Here is a 24,750-nt window from a genome sequence, read left to right on the forward strand (position 1 = left end):
GTAAGGCCCTGGGTGATCTGGCCCCGCCTACCCCTCCAGCCCCAACCCACACCATTCTCTGCCCAACTTTCTTTACTACAACCACATGGCCTTCTTTCAATTCCTTATATGTGCTGTGGTCCCTCCTACACTGGGCTTTGCCCCTGCTGCAGCCTCTGCCTGGATGTCTTCATGCAGGGACTACATCCTCATCCATTACAGCTCAGTCATCAGAGAAGCCTTTGCCGACTTTCCCGACCAAGGAAAGGTGCCCCTGGTGAAGGTTCTCCCCCAGGTGCCTCTCCCCCATAGCATTTGCAGCGGTTCTCAACCTGTGGGTTGCGACCCGTTGGCGGTCGAACGACCCTTTCAGAGGGGTCGCCTAAGACCATCCTGCATATCAGATATTTACATTATGATTCATAACAGTAGCAACATTACAGTTATGAAGTAGCAACGAAAATAATTTTATGGTTGGGTCACAACATGAGGAACTGTATTTAAAGGGCCAGAAGGTTGAGAACCACTGATTTAGAGCGACAGCAAGATAAGCCTTAGCAATGATTACTCAAACCTTTCTATAAAAAAGAAGGTATGGGTTGTGCAGTCTAAATCTGGCTTCTGGCTTCAGACCAAAAACTCCTTCAGCACAAAGGCCCTTGTTCATAATTACAGGCTGTCTCTTAATGTTGGTCTCCTCACTAGACTGAAAGCTCCTGATGGGAGTAACTGTGTCACTTTTTTACTCTCCATTATATCCTGAGCACCTCCTAGAACAGCCGTGGGCAAACTACGGCCCGTGGGCCGGATCCGGCCGTTTGAAATGAATAAAACTAAAAAAAAAAAAAAGACCGTACCCTTTTACTTTGAATTTATATTAGTTCACACAAACACTCCATCCATGCTTTTGTTCCGGCCCTCCGGTCCAGTTTAAGAACCTATTGTGGCCCTCGAGTCAAAAAGTTTGCCCACTTCTGCCCTAGAACATACTCATTGACATTTGATGAATGAGTGAATGCCTTTCTTTTTGGTTGCTTATATACACTCATATTTGCAAAAATGGGAGCATTCTGTACCTACCATTTTACAGCCTTTCCCCCTCACTTAGCAATAAGTGAACATTTGGGGGCTTCTCTTAACAAAACCCACTCTTTAGAATTGTTGCTGTTTCCAACTTACTCTTTGACTCTTCATTTGGAAGGTTCATTTTAGAATTGGATATGGATAGCAGACCTGACTTAGCAATGCCTGCAGCTATGGTATCTGATGTACAAATATCTCACCTGAGAGTACCTATACCCTTTTCAGGACCCATCTCTGCACCTGGTCACATCCCTGGTCTGTGGAGGAAGGGCAGTACAGTGGTTAATATGTGGGATCAGACAGATGAGCTTTACAATACTGCTCTACTTCTATTCCAGTGAGGCCCATTTAGATGTAAGAAAGTCTCAATCAAGCGACTTGAAGAGAAGTGGGATCTAGGCAGTAATCTCTCTGAAGCCCAAGAACAGAGCCCTAACTAGAGCTGGAGAGTGGGTCCGGGTTCAGAGTGGCCACAGGACTTCAGCAACAGGAGCCCCTGGTTCTCCATCCAGTGTCGGGGTGACCTGTCTACATGTTGGCTTTAGTCTTCTTTTTACCTCCCAGGTCCCTCTGCTCACTTACAATTTTTGGTTTTTATTTTTATAATAATAATAATTATTAATATTTTTATTGATTTCAGAGAGGAAGGGAGAGGCAGAGAGATAGAAACATCAATGATAAGAATCATTGATCGGCTGCCTCCTGCATGCCCCCTACTGGGGATCGAGCCTGCAACCTGGGCATGTGCCCTTGACTGGAATCGAACCTGGGACCCTTCAGTCCGCAGGCTGACAGGCTATATCTGCTAAGCCAAACCAGCTAGGGCACAATTTTTACTTTTTGGTTCTGACTCTATTTCATGGCGTCTCTTGATGCATCCTTTTGCCTCCTACTTCTGCTCTCAAATGGCAAACTTTGTACTTCTTTAAAATGAGAGAGAGAGAAAGAGAGAGAGAGAGAGAGAGAGAGAGAGAGAGAGAGAGAGGAAGGGGGAGACAGAGACAGAGACAGAGGCTCTAATTGTCCCATGTGATCTTTTGAGCCAGCTGTGTGTGTCCTTGAATTAATCTCTCTCTCTATGCTTGGCTGTCCTTGGCTGGGAGCACTCATTCTAGTCCATTTGACAAGGGAGAGCAGCAGAGTCATGAAGTACCAAAAATGGCTCCCTGAGGGACAGGGGATGTGGGCTGGGAACTTATCCTTAGAATAGGGCATGGGCAAATCAGATACTATAACTGACGTATCCAATACAGCCAGTGTGACCTGGCACAAAGCTCCCAACTTCAGCTTTGAGCCTTGGTTCCCTCAATTGTAAAAAGAGAAAAGTAATCCGTTTTCCAAGTTATCAGGATAAAAGGAAATAGGATGAGATAGAGCACATAGCATTTAATGATACTCTTTATAATAATCATATATATACACAACGTATTAATATATTTTTCAAATTGCCTCTCTAATCTGGGTTACTTTAGGAAGATTTTCTCAGATAGATAAATTCTTCTGTGAACTGTTGTGACTCTGAGTAGAATAATATTTCTGATGCACAAGGTGGAGTGATGGGAATGTTCATTTCTCTGGGGACACGGTGGTCTGTGGGCCCCTCTACACTAACTATTTTGAAAGGATTCGAGATAACATGGAACAATTGACAGCTTGTAGATTCTAACAAAGGCCATTGTAATGAAGGAGTTTGTGGTCTGAAGCCTGAAGCCAGATTTAGACTGAGATACACGCACTTTGTTTTTTACAGAAAGGTTTGAATAATAATAGCTAATGCTTACATAGGGCTTAATATATGCCAAGCATTGTCTCAGAGGCTTCACATATATTCACTCATTTCCCCCTCTTTACAATAGGTTGAGGTAGATACTATTATTACATTCTAATTTACAGATAAAGAAACTGAGGCATTGATCTGTCTGTAAAATCCTTTCAATAAGCCACAATCAACTAACCTTATGCCCATCTCTGGTCCTTGGTCCTCTGGGTACCATGGTTGATATTACTGTTTCGCTAGGCCTGGAATTTTGCCTTGCACCTCCAACTTCTTCCCACAATAACATTCTTCTCTGAAGGCCAAACCTGAGGGCTGCCACCAGAACCCTTAATAGCCAGGTGCAAACATTTTACAGTTTAACCAAATGTCTGTGAAGCACTTTCCCGTGCTTCATCTCATTTGATTCTCACAGAAGTCCTGGAGTAGGTAGATAGGAGACTTGGTAAAATCCTATTTTCTTTTCATTAGCCAGAAAACGGAGATTTAGAAAGTTTAGAAACTTGACCCAACTGAAAAGAAGTAAGAAATGGTGGAACTTGAAAATGACTTCAGGTTTTCTCATTGTGCAGAATAGTCAAACACTGCTATGTTAAATATTTCACCCTTTGTTCTCCCTGAGTGATCTACAATAATAATCTGCTTCGTGTTGATATTTACGGCTGTGTTGCTGACAATTACCTGAAAGAGAAGTTGGGGTGCTTCATTGGGCTGGAAAAAGTTTAGCTAAATCAGAAAGCAGGTCTAATTAAGTAAATTTATCCTATATAATAAAAGGGTAATATGCAAATTAACTATCACTCCATCACAAAGATGGCAGTGCCCATAGCCACAAGATGGTGGTGCCCAGTCCTCTCAGGCCCGCCGGAGTCCCCCAGTCCCGGGGGGTGGCTGCTGAGAGTGGGCAGCGTGAGTGGCCTGGCGGAATGCTTGCTTCGTCGCCATGGTGACGAGGCAAGCATTCCACCCCAGCTGCGGAGGGCCTCTGGGCAGTGGGCATGGAGCAGTGGGGAGGGGGTGCTGGGGGGGAGGAAGAAATGCTTGCGTTGTTGCCCTGGTGATGAGACAAGCGTTCTGCGCCCAGCTGCAGATGGGCCTCTGGGCCTCAGAGAGCCTCTGGGCAACAGGTGTGGAGTGGCCAGGCCCCGAAGAGAGCTACTGGCGCACAGATTCATGTGCAGGGCTACTAGTCTATATATATAAAGCTCTCACTGGTGCCAATTGTATGCATGTGCTTCCATCTGTCATTGTCAATCATGAATTTGGTTGACACTTCTATTATAGAGAAAGGGTGAATAGTGATATTAAAATATTTCTTCTAATTAATTTCCTTTCAATGTGCACGAATTTGTGCACCTGGCCTCTAGTTGTTTATAATCATAAAAACATAACAAAAGTTATTTTAAAAAGGAAATATAAATAAATATATGGGTGAGGTGTAGTGCATTAAGGACGAGCTTCCCTGATTTCTCCATTTGTTGGGGTCAGTCTTAGCTTTTGTTAGCAGTTACCTCCATTGGCCCCTGGGACCACCTGAGGGCTTGCATCAGGTTTGGTTGGCTGCCTCCCAGAAGGCACTTCCAAATTTTGTCTCCCTGTTTTGTGGACATTATTTCAGAGAGAGATTGCTCAGAACCATCTGGTGGAGATCTGGGAACACCTGGCTTCCCTTAAATTCAGATCTGTAGAGGACATTCCAGGGGGTGCTCAGGGACCAGGCTAGCTGGCCCTGAATAGAAAGTTTTGAAAAACTATAACCCATATATGACAAGCCTTTTGTTATGTAGATTAAAAATGAAAAGTGTGTGTTGTATGTGGAATTTATTAGAGAAAACAAAGTCTTGACACAGATCTTTTAAAATTAATAGCCTCTACATTAACTAAGGAAACGGGTGGCCTGGACTTGGCCCTGCACTCAGATTTTGGTGTCCGGTCTCCCCATTTAGATCAGCCTGTGCTCCTTTTTAAAATCCTCACCCGAGGATTTTTTTTTTTTTAGAGAGAGGCACACCTTTATTCTGGAATGTAAACAAATCCTCTCTAGGGAAAGGAGTGGACAATCTCCAGTCTCTACCTTTCCTTTATTACCATGCAATGCAAGCAAATAGCTTCAGGGAGAAGTGAGTTCCTAAATTTCACTGGAGCAAGACACTATCTCTGACTTCTGAGGCATGTTTTTTTTTTTTTATTTAATCTCCCTTAGCCAAGTGTGCCAGTGCTCTTTGCTCAGAAAGCCCAAAACATGCAGAAACATGAGAACATTTATGGGTAATTATCTTCCAGAACTGTGAGGGTTGAAACCACAAATGTCAACATGTTCATAGCTCCCAATATACACAGACTTTAGCTCAGAGGATGCTGGGTAAATACTCAAGAAATGGAAATGTAGGTGTGAAAAGATGGGATGGGAATGAGATGAGGGGAAGACAGGACTATTCTTGCTCATCAAAGGACATCGTTACTAATTTCTCTTTTCTAACTAGGCAAATGTTATTTAATACCAATGATAGGCGAGTTGTTTGGCACACGGAGGACATAGCAATAGGGTGGCCAAATTGTCTGAATCCCAGTTTCAGCCCAGAAAGTTCAGCATCCCAGGAAACCCTCCCAATTTGGGCAAACCAGGATGGTTGGTCACCCTGCACACGGGAGGCACCTTCTGTCTCTAAAGAACTTTATAATCTAAAAAGAAATCAGCTCCACATCATCAAGAAATATTTATTCATGCCTTAAGAAAGGTGAAAATATAGGGAAATGAGAGAATATACAGCTGGGATGTCAGGAAAAGTTTCATGGCATTAGTGCCATTGAAGATGACTAATATTGATTTTACAAATCCCAATACTGGTGTTTCTGGGAGATGGCAGTCCGGACTCTTCTTTTTGCTTTGTATTTTCTGAATCTTCAGTAAACATCATTACTCCTGTAATAAGAAAAACAGAACATTACCCACTATCCCCACCACAAACAATTTAAATGGACTTCAAAATATACATTAAAGCAAAAAGGATTTAAGAGCATTGCTAATGTTACTACCAAGAGATAACTACAATTTAACAACTTTCATAGATATCTATCTCAACCAGGGTGATTTTGCCACCTGGGGGACATCTGGCAGTGTCTGGTGACATTTTTGATGAACACAACTGAGGGAAGATGCTACTTGTAACTGGTGGATAGTGGCTAAAGATGCTGCTAAACATACTACAATGTACAGGACAGCCCCCTCTTCCCCAACAAAGAATTATTTAGTCCAAAATGTTAGTAGTGCCAATCAAATTTACTGAAGTGGTACCACACCTATGTATTGTTCTGTAATCTGAATGTGTAGTATTTCCTCAGGCGAGAAGGGGACAGACAATAGGCAAAGGGAATAAACATGTCTCAAAGACAAGAAAACTTTGAGCATATTTAGAGATAAAATATGTAGTTACAACAGCACGGTGACAGAATACAACATTGCCGTTAAGAACCAGGCTTTGAGAGAGCAAATGGGACTTGAATCCTACTTCATCTCATTGGATGAAGGAGCTGAGTGACAGCAGAGGAAAGACCATACGTGAGCTGTGTGACCTTAACAAGCCACGAGCCCTCTATTAGCCTCAGTTTCCATAGGCTTAAGGTGAAGAACAATGGTACCTACTTCAAAGGATTATTGCAAGCATTAAAAGTGGTAATGGTTGGCAAAGCCCTTGCTTCTTGCTTCTGGTAGATGTTCAATAAATGGTGATTATTCTTACAATTATTAATGTTACTTTTTTGGTGAAAGCATAGATATAGGAAATGACAAATAAAAATCTATAGCTTAATGAATTATTATAAGGCACACACACCCTTATAAATACCATACAGCTTAACTCATGCTTGTAATGTATACTATACTTTTATTTTAAATATATTTGGTGGAAGACTGGTGATAGTTTGGGATGGAGAGAAAGTGTGTCACAGTAGAGGCTTTATTCTTTTGTTTCCATTTGGCACATTCCCATTTGGTATATTTATTTAAATTTTCTTTTAAATCTCTTAGTAAAGTTTGTTAGTTTTATCTTACATTCCTTGTTGAGGCTATTTCTAGGCATTTGTATATGCTTTATTATCATCGTGAATAGCATTATTTTTCCATTACACTTTTAACTGGCTATTGTTGGTATACCGGGAAACATTTATTAATATTTTTATCTTGTATCCAGCCACTTTCCTGAATTATTTTGTAAACCCTTCAGAAGTATCTCTCACTGCCCCCTTATTCACAGACTGTAAATCAGGAAACAGGTTTCTGTGTAGGGGAATAGAGGACTTGTTTGGCTTGTATAGGGCAATAGATGGCTCCCATACAGTGTGTTAATTCCATATGTAGTGATAGCCCCCATATGGGGGCGTGGAAGAGCAGCAACTCAAAGATTCTGAGAAGCAAAAAATAAAGGCTGTCAAGATGAGCCCCTTTGACCTTTCTACTAACATCAGAAAAGGAAAAGGGGGTTCCTCTGCTGCTCTGGGAGAGAGGCAATGGGGTGCTTAGGGCAGAGTGCCCTGGCAAATGTGGCAGGCAGAGGCCCAGAGGCACTGCAGGCGCAGCTTGTGATGCTTTGGTGCCATTGAAATTGTGACTAGAAAGGCAGGCAATGGTCTAGCTGGCTTTGTGAAGTCCTTATGTCAGTGATGAGTTAGCCCCTTGAGCATCACGGTGTGCAGCAAAGAGCAGTAGCCAGAGCTGACTGGACATTGCTAGGTTGGTAGAAAGAGATAAATCCCCTGACTATGATGAATCAAAGTCACAGTTGCCTTGGAGTGTTTCCGGGAAAGCCCCTCCTTGGGACTGGGATTCTGTTGGCGTCTGAAAAGCATGGGTTTTAGAATTAGCCACATCTGAGTTCAAATCTTGATTCTGCCACTGAGTAGCGATGTGCCTTAATTTGCATCCCCACCCCTCCACCCCCAAGCAGACCTTAAGACAAGGATTGGATGCAAGTGGTTTATTTGGGAAGCACAGGGATGGGGTGGGGAAGTGAGATGGAAAGGTTGGGAAGCCCTGAGAGGATGAGTGGGTCACTACTGTGGGCAACTGGAGCTCAGCATCCTGGGAGTCCTCTGACAGACACTGGGACACACTTCATTGTCCCACCTGCAGACAAGGAAGCTAGCCTATTTATCTACCAACTCCTGGCCCGCAGTTGAAGGTCATTTTGGGGGCATTAACTCTTCAGCACTTCTGGTGAACTGACATTTTCTTGTAGCCAAAGAACGTTCTCAGGCAGAGTGATGCTTTTGGAGCGTATGGGTTTGAATTCCAGGGTGGGCTACAGGGATATGGATGTGACACAGATATTTTGTGCTACAATTATGTGATTTTATCTGCTTTCCTGTCTCTGAAATGGAGATCATAGCACTCAATTGCACTGGATTAGTGGGAAGATTAAGGGCATTAGTGTTCCTAAAGTGACTCTCATAGTTCCTGGAACACAGCTGGTGCTCAATAGATGATCATTGTAGCAATAAGTTAACATGAGGGAACAGTGCCTCTTCCTCTGTAGCCTACTTAAGACTTGTTTCTATCATTATAATTTGTGTTAGAGAAGACAGTTGACTGGAGTTAGAGGGGGCAATCTGTGGCCTTAGGAATTAAGATTTTCCTTGAGTGAAGCTATCCACTTGTATGAGGACAGAATCTACAGCTTATAAGCATCATAGAGCCAACTAACTTAGTAAGATATAATTAAATTGTTTTCTCATTAATAAAGCTTTTGCCAATGGCTTGTACCTTTTGTTGCCTGGCAGGGAAAAGAAAGCTTTCACAGAGCAGTTATTTTGCCTGTAGCTATAGAGAATATTTACCAGTTCATGCTGAATCTTAAAGCATATCTAGGTTGACATAAATGCCCATCCAATTGTGTTTTCTACCTTTGCACTAAAATATAATTGTGAATATCTTATACCACAGGTGTGTGCTTGCTTACTAGGAAAATGGGAGGTTGTGGGAAAGGTAACAGTTATCTGTTTGTATCAGGGGATAATATGGCTGGGTTTGGAAAGTATATGGAAAATAAGAAGGGAACAGATTCATCATGAATAAAGAATTGAGTGTTATTTTAAAATTTGCTTTATTTTGGGTGATTGGGGTGGAGCTGAATATGGTCAATGTTGTTTACAATTTGAGTTCCTCCCAGCCAAGACCTGCAGGAAGAGTTAAGGTTGTGCATGTCTTTGTGGCAGGCACAGGAGGTTAACTACACACCAGCCTTTTCCCCTCTTCTGTGCTAACAGACCCTGATTTTATTCAGCTATTAGATCTTAGGGAAGGTGGGCTAGTCTCAGTGGACAAATCAAGTTTGGTTCAAGCCAATCATGGTATTGCATTTATATTTCCAGGCCTTTGGTGTGAGGTAGGCAAGTAGCCTAGAAATCTGATGAGGATTTAAGGAAATATTTTCTCTTTGGTAAAAAGAGAGTGATGGAGGAGAAGAGGCCTGCTCTTTTACTTCTTGATAATGGATTGGATTGGTTGTATGAAAACATGGTGTTTGGTACTGATCTCACCCAGCATCTATTGGTCATGCATCTAGTAGTGGATCACATTGAGGGCAATAGAATGGAAAGATGAAAAATCTCGTGTCCTTGATGCATTAGTAGGCATCAGGATTAACTTGGGACTCCAAACTTCTGGCTTCCTATAATGTGAGACCTACTTTAAAAATATCTATACTAATAAAAGGGTAATATGCTAATTAGATCAGATGCCCTTCCAGACAAAGCCAAGGTGGCAGGGGCTGAGGCAGAGGTGGTTAGGGGCTATCAGGCCGGCAGGGGAGAGCAGTTAGGGATGATCAGGCCAGCAGGAGAGAGCAGTTAGGGGTGATCAGGCAGGCAGGAAGAGTGGTTAGGGGCGATCAGGCAGGTAGGCAGGTGAGTGGTTAGGAGCCAGCGGTCCTGGATTGTGAGAGGGATGTCCAACTGCTGGTTTAGGCCCAATCCTGCAGGAATCGAGCTTAAACCAGCAGTCGGACATCTCCCGAGGGGTCCCGGATTGGAGAGGGTGCAGGTCGGGCTGAAGATCCCCCCCCCCCCCGACCCCCGTGCACAAATTTCGTGCACTGGGCCTCTAGTATGTATATATATATTAATTTCAGAGAGGAAGGGAGAGGGAAAGAAAGAGAGAAACATCAATGATGAGAGAGAATCATTGATTGGCTGCCTTCTGCATGACCCAAACTGGGGATCGAGCCTGCAACCTGGGCATATGCCCTGACCTGGAATCAAACCGTGACCTGCTGGTTGATAGGTTGATTGAGCTACGCTGGCCAGGCATGAGACCCACTTTTGATGGGATACTCTGTTATTGAAGCCCAAATTGTCTTGATTGACAGAGCTCTAAATAAAGAGCAAGTTTGGGGGAATATCAAAGACCCAAATTTTTAAAAAATATATTAATGAGAATGTGTGTCTTTTAAAACATATTTTTATTGATTTCAGAGAAGAAGGAAGAGGGAGAGAGAGATAGAAACATCAATGATGAGAGAGAATCATTGATTTGCTGTCTCCTGCACGCCCCAATTGGGGATTAAGCCCACAACCCGGGCATGTGCCCTTGACCAGAATTGAACCTGGGACCCTTCAGTCCCCAGGCCAATGCTCTATCCACTGAGCCAAATCAGCTAGGGACAAAGATCCTGATTTTAAGAGTAACTATCTATGGGAGAGAAGAAGAGCTGAGGCACAATCAGAACTCCTGGAGCGGGCTCAATCACCACTGAGCAGGACAGTGAGAGGATCGAACTCCTGTGGATCAGGAGGCCTGGTAGTGCTCCCCACATCTAGAAGGCGAGTGAGAGCAGGAGTGAGACGGTAAGGCCACTTTGGCAAGGCACCAGGATAGTGCAGCCATGGCAGGCAGGCCTTGCAGTTCTCTCCATGGGAGACTCAGGAGTTCAGGTCAACATGACGTTGCAGCTCTGAGAGCCTGATGGTGGTGGAGGAAAGAGTGGCCTTGGAGCCCAGTGAAATGGGGCCCTGCCCCTCACTTGATCAGAGCTTCAGTTTCCTTAGCTGTAAAATGAGGAAAGTCATATCTACCCCCAGTGGGTTGTTACAAAGATAAAAATACACTAACTTCTAAAACTGTCCTAGGATACAGTGGAAGTTGAATTATAAAAGATAGTCCTACTATTTAATGGAGACCTGCAGAGGTCATGGAAATGCTTCATTATCCACTACTAGATGCATGACCAATAGATGCTGGGTGAGATCAGGCTGATTGGAGACTTGCTAAGGCAATCTGAAGACTTATCCTGATTGGTCTTCTATGAGAGAAGACCCTGGGGATGGAGTTTCTGGAGACCACTCCTCCGCCCTGCATTTCTGAAACATCAGACATTTTGGAAAGGGGGTGGGGAATGTTAATATTTGCCATGACATTGTTTTCCCCTGAACAGGGAGGAGGACAGAGACTGAAGATGTGCAGTGCTGATAGAAATGAGAATGCCAGAGATAAGCATGTTTTCCAAGGCTCCCAAGAGACTCCGTGGGGCTCATCGTGGGGTCTTAGACTCCTGGGAGGATGGTGGGAGAGGACTGTAGAGCGCCCCCTGCCCATCTCCTCATGGACAGCTTCAGTTACAGAAGCACCAGGAGCACAAACGGAATCACCAGAATCAGAGGCTTCCTGCTTACGGATATGAGGGGGGAGGTGGACCAAAATAACTGCACAACACTAATAGCTGACCCTAAGAAGCCACCCCTTCTCTCCCGGAGCCCCTTCCTACACACCCCATCCTAAGTAACATCTAACCTTGTGAATATTCACAGAAAGAAGAAGAATAAACATTATGGGCTTTTGTAGTAACAGGATGAGAAAGTGCGAGACTTCCTGTTATGCGTGTGTGACAGCTGGTGATAAGTGCAGGGCCCTACACAGGAAATCCGCTCAGCTTCTGCAATGTGACCTGCCTGAAACTTGGGCGCTTCTCCAGTCTGGATGTCGATGGCAGGACAAAGGGGCATCTGGACTATGGGCGACGTGGTAGAGAAAAGTTTGGAAGAGCCATTGGCACCTCCTGCAGATGAACCCTCCCAGAAAAGGGGGGACCTGGTAGAAATCTTAAATGGTGATAAGGCAAAATTTGACGACACGGGACTGTCCTTAATTCTGCAGAATGGCCTGGAGACCCTCCGAGTGGAAAATGCTCTGACAGATGTCATCTTGTGTGTGGACATTCAGGAATTCTCCTGCCACCGCGTGGTGCTTGCTGCGGCCAGCAACTATTTCAGGTCAGCACGCCTCAGACCAGGGTCAAATTGGGGTGTGAGTTGTCAGGAATCGCTGTATTCATGTGAGAGCCCAATCGAACGAGTTGGCTGTTGAATTTATGGTTTGTATATCTATTTAGGCTTGCGTGTCTATTCAAGATACAAGAAAGAAAGCTATTCAACCTTAGATTTTAGAATGTAAGCCATGGTAAAAGAGATTAGTATTACTTAAAAGCAATGTTTATATCTTTTGGTAAATCTTCTGTGTGATATGTCCTTGTTCCAAAGGATGGAAAATTACTGAAGTCATGGGGATTTTCCCCTCTTTGGTCTGACTAGTATGTTGGAAACATGATGTTGTATTTTTCACCAATAGAGGTAGAGAAAAGGATAGGGCCCCTCTTTTGCAGTTTTCAAATGACTTGCTGAAAATTAGGGATTTCTGTTTGTGCTGAGGGGGTGGGTGAGAAGGGAAAGCTGTTACAAAGGTGCTTTAGAAGAGAGAGGCTCCTCGTTACAGCAAACTCGGAGGCCTGGGCTCCATGCCACTCTGCCCCTTCCTGACCATGGGACTTTATGCAAGTCACTCAGTGCTCTAAGTTTCTGTTTTCTTGTCTGTAAGATGGTATTGTTGTGATAATTAAATCTGAGACACACATGCCTAGCATATAGTAGATGCTCACTGTATCTCTGTGGAAATTTGTCACCTCATTCTGCTTGGTAAAACTAAGAACCAATTATTGAGTGGTTACCATGAGCAAATGCCTAGGGTCGGAATGTGGGAGAATCAGGAACCCAGTGACTACAGCTGGATCCAGATTAATATAGACATGGTGGGAACCAGTCCCCAAAGGAAATGTGGATGAACAGATATTTGGGGAATTTTGAAAAAGAAATACCCTTTATAATTCTTCTCAATGAGATGGTTCTTAACTCTTGTTTCTGGCGGAGGAAATGAAAAACTATTTACCTTGGTGCATATCATCAAAGTGTTTTCTTAAAAAAATTTTTTTTTGAGATGCTTATGGGAATATTTTTCTTTGGAATTCAAAGAACCGGGTCAGGAGGTTGTTGTGGAACTGATTAGACCCCATATGTAGACAAGGCAAGAGGAGGGCTGGGCTTGTGGGAAGTGGTGCTTGCTAAGTGCCAGACACACAGTTACCTGATTTTATTTTTGCAACAGCACAATGAAGGTGGCTGATACGCCCTTTTACCGAGGAGGACATGGCAACCCAACATTACATGTCTGGTCATTGCTGGAGCAGGGATTGGGCACATTCTGGAAATACTTGTTTTTACTGCAGTACAAACTGCTACTAAGTTGTGGGCTTCATTCCACAGGAAGTATATACAAGGTAAAGCACAGGCACAGCTGTCACGATGGGTTGACATGATAAGCACATTCCTTACACCACCACCATTGACCATGTGCTTTCACATGGATCACAGCCCCGTTGAGAAGTGAATGGAAGTTAACTTAGTTCTGTGGCCCGAGGACTCACTTTTAGAATTATTCTTTCTCTTTTGAATCGCTGGAAAACGCTATCATAAAATGTATACCCGGTTAGCGGTTCCTCCCGGCTGTGGAACAGGACTGCTGGCTGTGTGCTCTCGAGTACATCAGTGGCTTCTCTGATCCTTGGGATTCGCATCCTAAACAGAGGGGGTGTGTGCTCAGTCCTCCTCATCCTGCTGTGTAGGCGGCTTAGGGAAGGAAAGACTCCGCCAGTCCCCTGAGGAGGTGGAGGCAACGAGAAGCTGGAGGTGCCCACATGGTGTACGTTTCTGCCTGTGGTTGAAGAGTCTCTTCCAAAACTGCCTGGTCACAAAGGGAAATTCCTTCTATTCTGTTCTTCAGCGCTGTGCCTTGATTCTTATCTTGGTATTTCCAAGATGATTGTCCTCTTCTCCTGAACACATTAATCCTGGAGACAGGACTCCTTTTTCTGGCACCACTATTAATAACAAATTTGTTGTTGAGCACGCATTGTGGGCCAGGCCCCCGGTGTCCCATACACTGTCCCGCATCAAGCCTGGGAGGGAGGGAATTTCATCCTCCTTTACAGATGAGGGACCAAGGCCCGAGTGTGTCAGTGAGCAAAGTGGCCAAGAGGGATTTGAACCTGGACCGACGTGAACTCTGACATTGCCTCACTGCCTGTTTTGCTTTGTTTCTAAGATTTTGAAAGGGGTTGAGAGCCAAGTTCCCTTTATGCTCAGCCTTTGGAAGGGCGGAGAGTTTGCTTTGTCTGAGAGGCACTGACAGCCCTCGGAGCTGAGGTGGGCCTGGACGCTGCTTGTAAAATTATGTAGGTTTTTTTTAAAAATAAATCTTTATTCATTGAGAACATAAATATGTTCCACGAAGTGATGGAACCATACTTTATTTAGTCAGTCACCTACTGACGGGCGTTTGGGTTGTTTTCAATCCTTTGCTTTTACAAACAGTGTTGTAATGAATAACCTTATACACATGTCATTTCACAGGCATGCAAGAGCTTCTAGAAGAGGGTTTGCTGAATCAAAGAGAAATGCATCTGCAGTTTTAGTGGCTATTGCCCGATTCTGTCATTTTATACTCCCCACAGCCTTGCCAAAAGAGGATGGCCGCAAACTTGGATTTTTTCCCAGTTTGGTTGAGGAGAAACAGTACTTCACTTTAGTTTTAATTTGCATTTCTCTTATTTTAAAGAAGTTCTCTTTCTGTGAACTATCTCTTCCTAGCCTTTCAAATTTTCACATATATTTTTTAAAATTAAAATTTATTTTTATCAAAGTATTACATGCAAATAGTTATCGGAGTCAAATAGTATTTAAAGGCTTATAATAGAAAACAAAGATTTATCTTCACCTCCTCTACTCTTCAGTCTTGCCCACCACACCCCAGCATTTTCAAACATTTACCTGTTTATTCTGATATTATATTTATATTTCTACCAAATATACTTATATTGCTCTTCTTGATTTCTTGGTGTTAGATGTTTATGAATTCCTAGGATGTCTAATAAGGACTTAGCACTTATACTTAATTCTTTTACCATATACTTTTCTTCTCTATAATCTCTCATATAATGTTATCACCTTTTTTGATAAATTTGTATTAAAGTTTACATTATGTCCTTAAAAACATTGTTTCCTGTTGAGCCAAATTGTGTGATATGATTACATTTCCTTTCTTGTAAATCTTTTGCTTTTCCTGAAATTAACAATTCACTTTTTCCATTTGCTTTGGGGATATCTTTTGTTCACAGCCTCTCCATAATAATCTTTCACGTGGTCCAATGCACCAGAAAAAACCCCCAGTTCCATTTTCCCCCAGAATCTTCCTCAGCTCCATCATCCTATACATGTTCTCCGGGCCTGCTGCCCAACTCTTATCTAGCCGCATATGAAAAACATGGTGGCAGTAAACAAGGACTGTATTACTAACTCAAATGGTGTAGTTCCCTTTGAGAGCCTATTTAAAAGTTTCAAGTGGAATGAGGAAGTTGGGAAAATATGTAGAGTTGAGACTGAGAAAAGGGTGAGGGTGAACAAAGCTTCGAAAGTAGCTCATAACATACCTTAAATGTCAGAGAGCCAAATGCCAAGGAGTCCAAATATGTTCATGGCAGAAAAATGGAGGGAAGCATAGATTTATCACTCATTAATGTTTTAAAATGTTTTAAAAGACTAATAAGCTGTCATTTGTGCTATGTTGAAGGTCCCCACATCGATGTCATTGGAGGGGGCCACCTTCCAAAGGATCTCTGTTTAAACCAGTGGTTCTCTCCGTTTGGTGGGGAGCAACTCACTGATGACTATGACACACTCCATAAATGATGTTGACCTGTGAGAGCAACCATGTTATGATTTCCAGGGTGGACAGAGGGAGGGGAGTCTTGGTGATAAAGAGAGGGGTCCTCAGGCTTCTCTCAGTCTTACTAAAGACTGGCTCCTCTTACATAACTATGAAAGCTTCCAGGCTGAGTCTGAGTCAATAGTAAGCTCCTTTGTTGCGGCCAATGCTGAAATCCCTGCCTGGGCTTGGTCTTTGCCTTGTACCTCAGTATCTGTCTCTGGGTCTGTTTCCCTGAGGATATGATGAGGGGACTTTGACTACTTGCTACAAAAATCAAACATGAGGCCAGGAATGAGGAGGGTATTGTGGACACAATCTATTAATCATTATTATATATTAACCAATTACTAGATGACAGGAATGTGGGTGAGAGGTTACTCTTAAGCTGTGTTTAGATATTGTAATACTTTGGTTTTTCCTCCATAATGTGTAAGGTGTCTAAAAAGGAGCCAGCAAGTGTAGGTGATAGAATGAATGCAAAGGAAAACAAGAATGAGTTAAGGCCATCTGGGTCTGGATTAAAAACCTCAATAATGGCAAAAGTGTTGAGAATTGCTACTGCCACAATTGGTATACCTGGTAAACTCCAGTGAACTATTGTTTGTACTTCTAACATTGGGCTCTGTATTTTATACTTTTAATATTTTCCTTTTGGCAGAACCACTAAGGTGGTTATATGTAAGTACTGTAGATCTATGATCCTTGATCTGCCTTCCAATCCTAAAAAAGGTCTTCTCAGTGGGGGTTGCAGCCCCAGGGTAGAAGTGCAATCAGGTCCTTTGAATTTTCAATAAAATGTTATCTCTATTATCTCCATCCCTGGTGTCTAGGGCAGAGGTCGGCAAACTCATTAGTCAACAGAGCCAAATATCAACAGTACAACGATTGAAATTTCTTTTGAGAGCCAAATTTTTTAAACTTAAAGTATATAGGTAGGTACATTGTTATTAACTTAATTAGGGTACTCCTAAGGCTTAGGAAGAGCCACACTCAAGGGGCCAAAGAGCCGCATGTGGCTCGCGAGCCGCAGTTTGCCAACCACGGGTCTAGGGCATGTGAATCTTTTTTCAATTAAGACCAGAAAATCTAGTCTTCTCTTTTTTTTCCCCAATATTTTTTTTTATTGATTTCAGAGAGGAAGGGAGAGGGAGAGAGAGATAGAAACATCAATGATGAGAGAGTATCATTGATTAGCCGCCTCCTGCACACTCCCCACTGGGGATCAAGCCCACAACCCAGGCATGTGCCCTTGACTGGAATTAAACCTGGGACCCTTCAGTCTGCAGGCCGATGCTCTACCCATTTGAGCCAAACCAGCCAGGGCAGTCTTCTCCTCTTTTGAATAATGTTCCATGCAGCTCTCAATTAAAACACAACAGAGAAATACTTTTGTCATTAATATATCAAGTTCTGGGCTTTATCCCTGCATCAAAGACATGGATATGTAACTGCCCCTGCATGAAAATGCCTTTACAGAACTAGATTCTAATATAGTAACATCAAGCAGTCGTTGGGAAGAGCTGGCCCAATGCAGAACATCTGTGCTTTTGGTAAAACTGCCTTGGAGCTCACCATGATCACATTGTTCAATACTCTATATTAGTCAGCATTCTTTTAGTTGTAAGGGATAGGAACGCAACTTAAATCAGCTCAGGCAAAAGAGGAAGATATCTGGCCACATAACCAAATCATAGGAAGGGCCAGGATGCAGCAGAGCCCAGGGGGAAGAGGAACCAGGGCCTTGAATGCAGTCAGGGGCTCTCTCTCCACCTTCACTCAGCTTCTCTTTCAGGTGGCATTTCTCAGATGGATCTGCCACATGTTTGGGAGTTTGCCTGTTGGCAGCTCTGAGACTTTGATTCCAGAGAGAAACTGGAGGGCTAGCTTCAGTTTGAAACCCCTGGGAAAGACTCTGATTGGCCCAGCTCCATTCAATTACCCAATCCTAGACCAATCACTGTGCCAGGGAGGTGGGGCACAATGATCAGTCCAGCTTGATTCAAGAGTCCACCTTTGGCCAAATTCTTGAGGGTGTGTGTGTACGCCATTTGAACTAGAACATTACCCAGAGGGGGAGGCACTGGACAAAAGGAAAACAAATGTTCATTAAAGAGGGATAGCAAATCCTGGTTTATTTTCTTTTATTAGGCAACTTATTGTACTTCTGTTTTGCTTTGGCTATCAGGAAGCTCATTGCATTGGATTTTTTTTAGCCTAGGTTTCAGTGTTATATTCTCCTCCTACTTTAATTACTTATTTCTTATCTTTTTTAAAAAAAACATCTTTATTGATTTCAGAGAGGAAGGGAGAGGGAGAGAGAGATAGAAACATCAATGATGAGAGAAAATCATTGATTGGCTGCACGACCGGGGATCAAGTCTGCAACCCGGGCATATGCCCTGACCAGGAGTTGAACTGTGACCTCCTGGTTCATAGGTTGATGCTTGACCACTAAACCACCATGGCTGGGCCTTATTTCTTACTTTATTGTTTTGTATTTTATTGTACCTCTGCTGCTTTAGTATAAGCCATCTTAAGTTCTTTTGGAGAAGCTATTTCTGTATACAGATAAGTCTCCCTTACTTTGAAGTAATATTATTTAGGCAACCTATATGTTTTATGCCAGCTAAGGGTAGGCATTCTTTTATTACATTAAACTTTTATGGAAACCTTTAAAGCCACAATAATTAAAGGAGTGTTGATACTCTGTGACTTTAAAACACAATCAACCCTAGTGAAGATCTGGGGAGGTGGGTGGGCATGGATTGGGAGGAGTTGGGGTAAAGGGGGGAAATGGGAGATACCTGTAATACTATCAACAATAAAAATATATTAAAAAAAACCCCAAAATCAACCCAAAAATTGCATCATAACTCTTTCTGATGGGCTATAAGATTAACTACCAGCCGAAACCGGTTTGGCTCAGTGAATAGAGCATCGGCCTGCGGACTGAAAGGTCCCGGGTTCGATTCCGGTCAAGGGCATGTACCTAGGTTGCGGGCACATCCCCAGTAGGAGATGTGCAGGAGGCAGCTGATCGATGTTTCTCTCTCATCGATGTTTCTGACTCTCTATCTCTCTCCTTTCCTCTCTGTAAAAAATCAATAAGAAAAAAAAAAAAAAGATTAACTACCAGCAGGTTTACATATAATGATTTAGGTCCAGGGACAAGTGAGAGCTGACTGGCATTCAAGAGATCATGATAGCTCTAGCTGGTTTGGCTCAGTGAATAGAGCGTTGGCCTGTGGACTGAAGGGTCCCGGGTTAGATTCTGGTCAAGGGCACATGCTTGGGTTGTGGGCTCGATCCCCAGTAGGGGGCGTGCAGGAGGCAGCCAAATGGTAATTCTCTCTCATCATTGATGTTTCTATCTCTCCCTTCCTCTCTGAAATCAATAAAAATGTATTTTTTTTTAAAAGAGATCATGATGTGTTTTATGTAGAGTAAGTTCAGGCTTATAAGGGGCTGGATATCAAGGAAATTTTGGTGTTAGGGAATTAAGGGAGGGACAGATGTCCAGGGAATAATTCCTGGAAGGTGTGGTTAATGAATACAACACACACACACACACACGACAAAGAGAATGGAGATTAGGAAATTTAGCAAAGATCTAGGCGACTGGCAGTATCCTCAAAGCTCAGGATAGCAGGCTGGGTTGGCAGAAGATGTCTATCTCATTAGCAAATTAACTAGAGATGGCGGGGAAGAGGATTCTTAGTGATTGCCATGAAAACCTACACTCTTTCCACACTTCTTCAGTATTTGGCCTTTAATTGAGGAATAATCGGTCATATATATAGCCTCTCTTAAGGTGCAAATGTCTGGGTGGAGGGAGTGACACAAAATATTAAGCTTTCAGTACTGTAGTGCTGAGTGGGGTTAGTGAAATTCCATTTATCTATCCATTCATGTATTCATTCAATTGACTTAATTTAAGTGCCTACTCTATGCCAGGTACTGAGTCTACAAAGATGAATGGGTTATAGTTTCTGCTTGACCTTGAAATCACAGATACTTAGTGGAGTTATAAATCAATGTTTCAGTCAAAGGTGATAAGTGCTATGATGGAGCTTTGCTTATTAAATGAGACTGGAGAGAAAGCAGTCAGAGAAGGCTTCCTGAAAGAGGTAATAGCTGAGTGGAGTTTTAAAGGATGAATCGGCATTGGTCAGAAGAGACCAAATGAGGCAGAGGAGGCAGGCAGCATTCCAGGCAAAAGAATACACATCTGGGAAGGTATCATGCAACATAAGCATGGGAACCAGAGGCAGAAGAGTAGGGTTGGAGAAAAGGATATGTCTGGACCAATAAAGCTGAGGAATGGGCAGGGTCAGACCTTGAAAGATTTTGTTGGGTCAAGATGAAGTGTTTGAAATGTATCTTATAGGCAGTGGGAAGCCATGGAAGAATTTATAAGCAGGAAAGTGATCTGAGATCTTGGCTTAAATTATTAAAAGTTCTGTCTGGTAGGACCAATTAGAAATAGAGACATTATGGTGCAAGGCTTAGTGAGTGTAGCAGGCCCTGGCCTGGACAGCTGTGAATGTAGGCCAACCTTGGTGGCTGCTTCTTCACCTCTGGCTTTAAAATTCCTCTCTGGCTGGAGGATCTCCTGTCTTCCTCCCCTTTTTCTCTGGATGAAAAAACAGGCCTGCCAGTCCAGACTCCTCTGTGGCAGCTGGCAGAGGGATAAGTCTGGAACACATGTATCACAATAGGGATAACATCTATGCCTGAGGAAGTGTCAACATTTGAATACTTGGGGTAGAGGATTGGGACCAGTGCAGATTCACGCGTTCCTAAGTGGTCAGAATCAGGGAATGCTCATAAAAATCTTTAAGCAGAGGCTGGTCTTTGACGTCTGGATAATGAATGAACGGGAGGTCATAAGGAAGCCAGCATGGGGGCGTGGCTGGGGTGAAAAAGACGGTGATAAGGCGCCTCCAGGGCCACAGCCTTGCCAGGCTGTGACAGTGGACAGTAAGCACAGTGCTGACCCAGCTTCCTGCCTGGTGGGAAGTGAGAATCAGACCAGACATCACTGAAGAGGCTGTGAGGGAAGTGGCGTTTTGTTAGGGGAAGCCAGGTTTCATCTCCACAAGGAGGTGGGAGATGCACAAAAGGAAATGAAGGTGAAGAACAACCCCATGTTTTATAATGTAAAATCTCGGACAGGAGGGCTTGGGATAAACATCCTGGGCCTGGGGTTCCAATTTTGAGAATCACTAGATAATACAGTTCTCCACACATATGCTTCGCTCCAGGTCACTCAGTTTTGGAGCTCCTCATTATTTATTCTCATGATAGTTAGAGGAGAAATGTGTGATTGGAGAGTGTGGGGTAAAATAAACAAATCCACTTGGCCTACTTAAAGTACAGGACTGCACTGCATGTCCTATCCATCCATCCATCCATCCATCCATCCATCCATCCACCAACAAACATTAAGTGTGTACTGTGGCCCAGTAAATAAGAATTAAGAGAGAAATAAAATTCAACCCTTGCCCTTCAGAAGCTTTATAATCTAATATAAGAGGAGACATATTAAAAAATAGACTCAAGAGAACGTACATAGAAAAACCTATCTGGAGCCCAATGGTGTTGATGTAAACAGAGGCACATGATGGAAACTGCTAGTCGTTCAGTGTAGCTACTCATGGGAGGGGAAGGGGACAGACAAGACTGTAAAGGGCCTTATATGCCAACATTGAGAGTATTTTAATATTTCTTTTCCTGGCACTTTTTAGACAATCTTCTTTGTTGTTCAGGGTTTCTCTTGTCAGGTGTGTCAGTCAGGATTCTGCATTGCAAAGGGCAGATAGTCAGATCAAATTGGTTTAAGAATTAAAACAATTATTTGCTCACCTAATTTAAATGTCCAGGAGTATTGGTTTCAGGCCTAACGGGATCCTTGTACTCAAATAACGTCACCAGGACTCAGTTTCTCTCTCCATCTCTTGGCTCTACTTTCCTCTGTGTTGATTTCTCTCCTAGGGAGGGTCCTCACACAGGGAGGCAGGAAGAGATTCAGCAGCTCTAGACTTTTATTTCTCCCAGCTCAGCGATTCCAGTGGGAAGAGAGCTCCTCTTTCCCAATAATTCCAGAGAAAGTTCTAAAATTGGCCTCACTTGGACCAGCTTTTTCCTGTGCTCAAACATGACTCAATCACTTTGGCTTGGGAGGCATAATATGTGACTTGGACCATGCTCATCCATGGTCTAAGAAATGGGGCAAGCTCCATTTAAACTCCCCAGACTGATATTGGAGGAGGGATAGTTCCCAAAGGAAAATCTGAGTGCTCCTACTAAACAATGAGGAAAAACGTCAGGCAGGCAAAACAAGAGGTGCCCATATATCTTTGTGGCTGAATCATTGTGGAATCCTAACCACAAGCTTTGTTGTGATTGATGTTCTATCCTGGGCTTGCAGGATAGAACAAGCCCTGCTTTCTCTCATAAACTTGATGGGCTGAGTTACATGGCATGCTGAAGCTTCAGCAACAGGCCAGTGGGTGGGAGGGACTCTGGTTCTATAGGAACATGGCTGGAGTTCTGGTCCCCACAAGGTGCATGAGCAGTGTCCTTGAAGGATGGTGAAGTTGGGCAAGGGGCTTGGCAGAAGGCAGTTCTTTAGAGGTCTGATGGTGTTTAGAGTCAGGTGGGGGCAGCTCTGGAGTTCCAGCTCCTCTCTCAGTTTGGAGCAAAGACAGCCTGTAGCTGGGGTTCAAGGTGCTGCTCCAGGCCCTGGAGAGAGATGGCAGAGTGCTGTTAGTCATGTCTCTGGAGTGGAAAGAGAGATGGCCATGAACCCCTAAATGCTTTTCTGAAGGCACCCTCCAAGGGTATGGAATTTGCATGTGCACGGCCGGTAAGAACAGAATTGCACACTATTACTAATAAGGCTTTGGCATGTCATCCTGTTTCAGAACTAGCTCTAATGAACTGTGACTTGAATATAAGCTGCAGGGGTTCTGTCTATGCAGCCAAGCTAGAGAAAGACTTAAGAGGCCAGGACAAGGTCTGCTTCCATCTGAACCTCCCTACTCCCCACTCCCTACAATTTGTGATGCAGCCCTAGGCCTGGTGAAATTTTAGGAGGAGTGAATCTCAGAAGACAAAAGGGACAATCCACAGGGAGGCAGGGCTTTCAAGGGCATGTCAGTCCCCTGTCAGTTGTTCCCTTGACCTGGACCTTTGTCTAATTCCCTCATTCTCAGGGTGAGCCAAGGGGCCCTGGTGTTGGGAAGTGAGGTGATCTCTCTGTAGGGCAATGGTTCTTAAATTTTGGTTTGCAAACAAATTATAAGTGGGGTTTTGGTGAGCTTAATAAAATTTGTAGTCCCAGCTTTCAGCTTAGAGGTGCTGAGATCATAGACAATTATGTCAGTCCATGGTAGGTCACCCTTGCATCTGCTGACTCCTTGCTTTCTTCGCAGTGAAAACCCTTTCGATCGGTTTTTCACATTAGGTTTATATCCAATAATCCTTTCTTAATGATAGTGTTCATTAAGCAGCACATTAATTAAAAAATTTTAACCATTTTTATACCTAAGGACACATATTCTTAAGTAGAATTTAACTCAGTTTGCAAACAATGTTACAGCCACTCCAACCCAGAATATGTCCCTGATGCAGAGGAGTTAGTTCCCCTGGGATGGTAAAGGGCTTGGAGGAAGCACAGAGCAGGGGCAACACTGGTGGAGCCAGTCTAGGAATGAGATAGTGGAGGTGGTGGAGGTGGGTATTGGTTTTTAGGACTGTGGTGGGGTTAGAGGTACAGGAGGCAGAGAGTTCAGAGGCAGGTGTGGAGGCCTGGGGAGGGTGAGCCATAGGGCATTTGGGCTGGGAGAAAAATTCTGAACTGGTGACATTAGGAACTGCAGGAGCATAGAGAACTCATCAAAGTTGGAAGTGGAATGTTCCAGTGTGGGGGTGTCTTCTTCAATATTCAGGTCTTGGACCTGAAGGTGTGATGCAAGTTCTCTGTGGGGGTGGAGAGCACAGGAGGCAGGCCCGCTCAGTCTCATCCTTCAAAGGGTGTTTGCTCATTTTTGGAGGTGCAGATTCTTGTCACAATCAAACACCCAGGGGCTAGGAAAGACAAGTTCATTCATTTATTCATTCACTTATTAATTTATTTATTCAGTTATTCATTTCCCCCCTGAATATTTACTGAATTCCTACTAGGTTACAGGCACTGTTCTAACCCTAGGGATACAGTAGTGAGCATGGCACCCATGTCTTCATTCAGCTTACATTCTAGTGGGAGACAATAATTAAACTAGTTAACAAACAGATACGTAATGTAATTTCAAGTTATGACAAGGTTATGAAGAAAAACAAAGGAGTTAAAGATGTTGGGGAGTGACTATTTAGATGGGGGCAGTGTCAGTGAGGGCTGCTCTGAGGAGGTGATATCTGGATGAGATAAGAAGTGAGGCCTGCAGAGCTCAGAGGGGAGTGTGACCCAGGCAGTGTTTGGGGCCCTGAGATGCCTTCATGGCTGTTGTAGGAGAGAAGCTCACTCACCCAAGCTCTATTTTGGGGTCCGAGCTGACTCAAGTATTGGGCAACTGGCTTCCTACTTCAAGACTGTTTCTACTGTGAAATGAGGATTTTAATAGCTACCTCTGTTTTACAAGAGTCTCATGGGAATTGGTCAGTGTCTGGCTAGAAAGTATTTTTGAACTGCGTCGAGCACAGCCAGGGGTGAACCTGAGGAGGGGCAGTGAAGGATTAAAGAAGACAGACAAGAGAATACAGTCGGGACCAGGTGGATCACTGCCTGGATGAGGAAACAGTGACCCAGATTGTAAACGGAAGCTTTATT

General features: G+C 43.5%; 1 protein-coding gene across 1 annotated transcript in view; it reads left to right on the plus strand.

The window, feature by feature from the left end:
• The first annotated feature begins 11,799 nt into the window (after window positions 1–11,799).
• Window positions 11,800–24,750, plus strand: part of KLHL6 (kelch like family member 6) — a 46,999-nt gene continuing 34,048 nt past the window's right edge. Inside the window, exon 1 of the mRNA XM_006084868.3 lies at window positions 11,800–12,097. Within this exon, the coding sequence (XP_006084930.1) occupies window positions 11,805–12,097 (293 nt within the window). The 5' untranslated portion in view covers window positions 11,800–11,804. The remainder of the gene's footprint in view (window positions 12,098–24,750) is intronic.

This window comes from Myotis lucifugus, unplaced genomic scaffold (assembly GCF_000147115.1).
Source record: "Myotis lucifugus unplaced genomic scaffold, Myoluc2.0 scaffold_14, whole genome shotgun sequence".
Taxonomy (NCBI): Eukaryota; Metazoa; Chordata; class Mammalia; order Chiroptera; family Vespertilionidae; genus Myotis; species Myotis lucifugus.